This window comes from Austrofundulus limnaeus, unplaced genomic scaffold (assembly GCF_001266775.1).
Source record: "Austrofundulus limnaeus strain Quisiro unplaced genomic scaffold, Austrofundulus_limnaeus-1.0 Scaffold1372, whole genome shotgun sequence".
In the NCBI taxonomy this organism is placed as follows: domain Eukaryota; kingdom Metazoa; phylum Chordata; class Actinopteri; order Cyprinodontiformes; family Rivulidae; genus Austrofundulus; species Austrofundulus limnaeus.
The window spans coordinates 83,206-84,428 of NW_013953774.1; the positions used below are offsets into that span (position 1 = coordinate 83,206).

Consider the following 1,223-nt stretch of genomic DNA (forward strand, 5'->3'; position numbering starts at 1 on the left):
TTTGTATATATATATATGACTTATCTAGCCTTTATAAATCTATGAATCAGAACAACCTGTTGGGGGCGGAGCCTCCGACTAACCCCACCTCTCTTCCTGTGTGCGAGCAGCAGCCATGGTGTGGACGGTGACRATGGCCAGCTCTACGGACGCTCGGCGCTCTGAAACAGGTCTGGTGTCACTCTGACTCCGCCCACTTCCTGTGACTTCCCTTCAACTAACCACTCATTTCCTGTTTCAGATGAGGAGGCGGAGCAGAACGACAGGAGGGCGGAGCCTCAGGGTCAGCTGCAGAGCAGGATTTCAGAAGAAGAGCTGGAGGAGGAGCGTGAGTTTTGTCCCTGCAGACAAGAGGTCAGAGGTCAGCAGGTGTGCGTCAGGTGTGTGTTCTGTGTACAGGTGGGGTGAAGCTGGGGCTCGGGGATTTCATCTTCTACAGCGTTCTGGTGGGAAAAGCTGCGGCCACGGGCGGAGACTGGAACACCACCATCGCCTGCTTTGTCGCCATCCTCATTGTAAGTTGTACTTTACCTGTTAGCCAACAGGTGTGTCTTTACTTCCTGTCTTTGTCTCTCATCTGTCCTGTTACTCATTCACCTGTCTCACCTGTCTCATCTCAGGACCTGTGCCTGACTCTACTGCTGTTGTATGATGTGGTATGAGGGCCCCACTTACTGAGGGGCCAGTGCTGGCAAATGAGGAAACTATTCATTTGTGTTAGCCAGGCTATCCATGCTAGCCTCTCCTATGCTAACTCCAGCCTATCCATATTAGTCGCTAGCCTCTTATGCCAATACCAGCCTATCCATGCTATTTGCTAACCACGCCTATGCTAACTCCAGCTTATCCATGCTAGTTGCTAGCCTCTTATGCTAATGCCAGCCTATCCATGCTAGTCGCTAGCCTCTCATATGCTAACTCCAGCCTAAACATGCTAGTCACTAGCCTCTTCAATGCTAACACAAATGAATAGTCTCCTTCTCATTTATCAGAGCCAGCTGCTCCGTTAGGCTGTCCAAATCACAAGACTCTTCTGATGCAGCCGACAAACATGTCCTTTCTCTGCCGGCACTGCCCATCTCAATCACCTGTCCTCTCTCACCTGTCTCACCTGTCCTCTCACCTGTGTCTCACCTGTCCTCTCTCACCTGTGTCTCACCTGTCCTCTCTCATCTGTCTCACCTGTCCTCTCTCACCTGTGTCTCACCTGTCCTCTCTCACCT

General features: G+C 51.3%; 1 protein-coding gene across 1 annotated transcript in view; it reads left to right on the forward strand.

Moving 5' to 3' along the window:
• Positions 1 to 1,223, forward strand: part of psen2 (presenilin 2) — a gene marked incomplete at its 5' end in the record, with an annotated part of 5,465 nt that overhangs the window by 2,394 nt on the left and 1,848 nt on the right. The window contains 2 exon segments of the mRNA XM_014032091.1: positions 242 to 328; positions 400 to 515. Coding sequence (XP_013887545.1) covers positions 242 to 328; positions 400 to 515 — 203 coding nt within the window.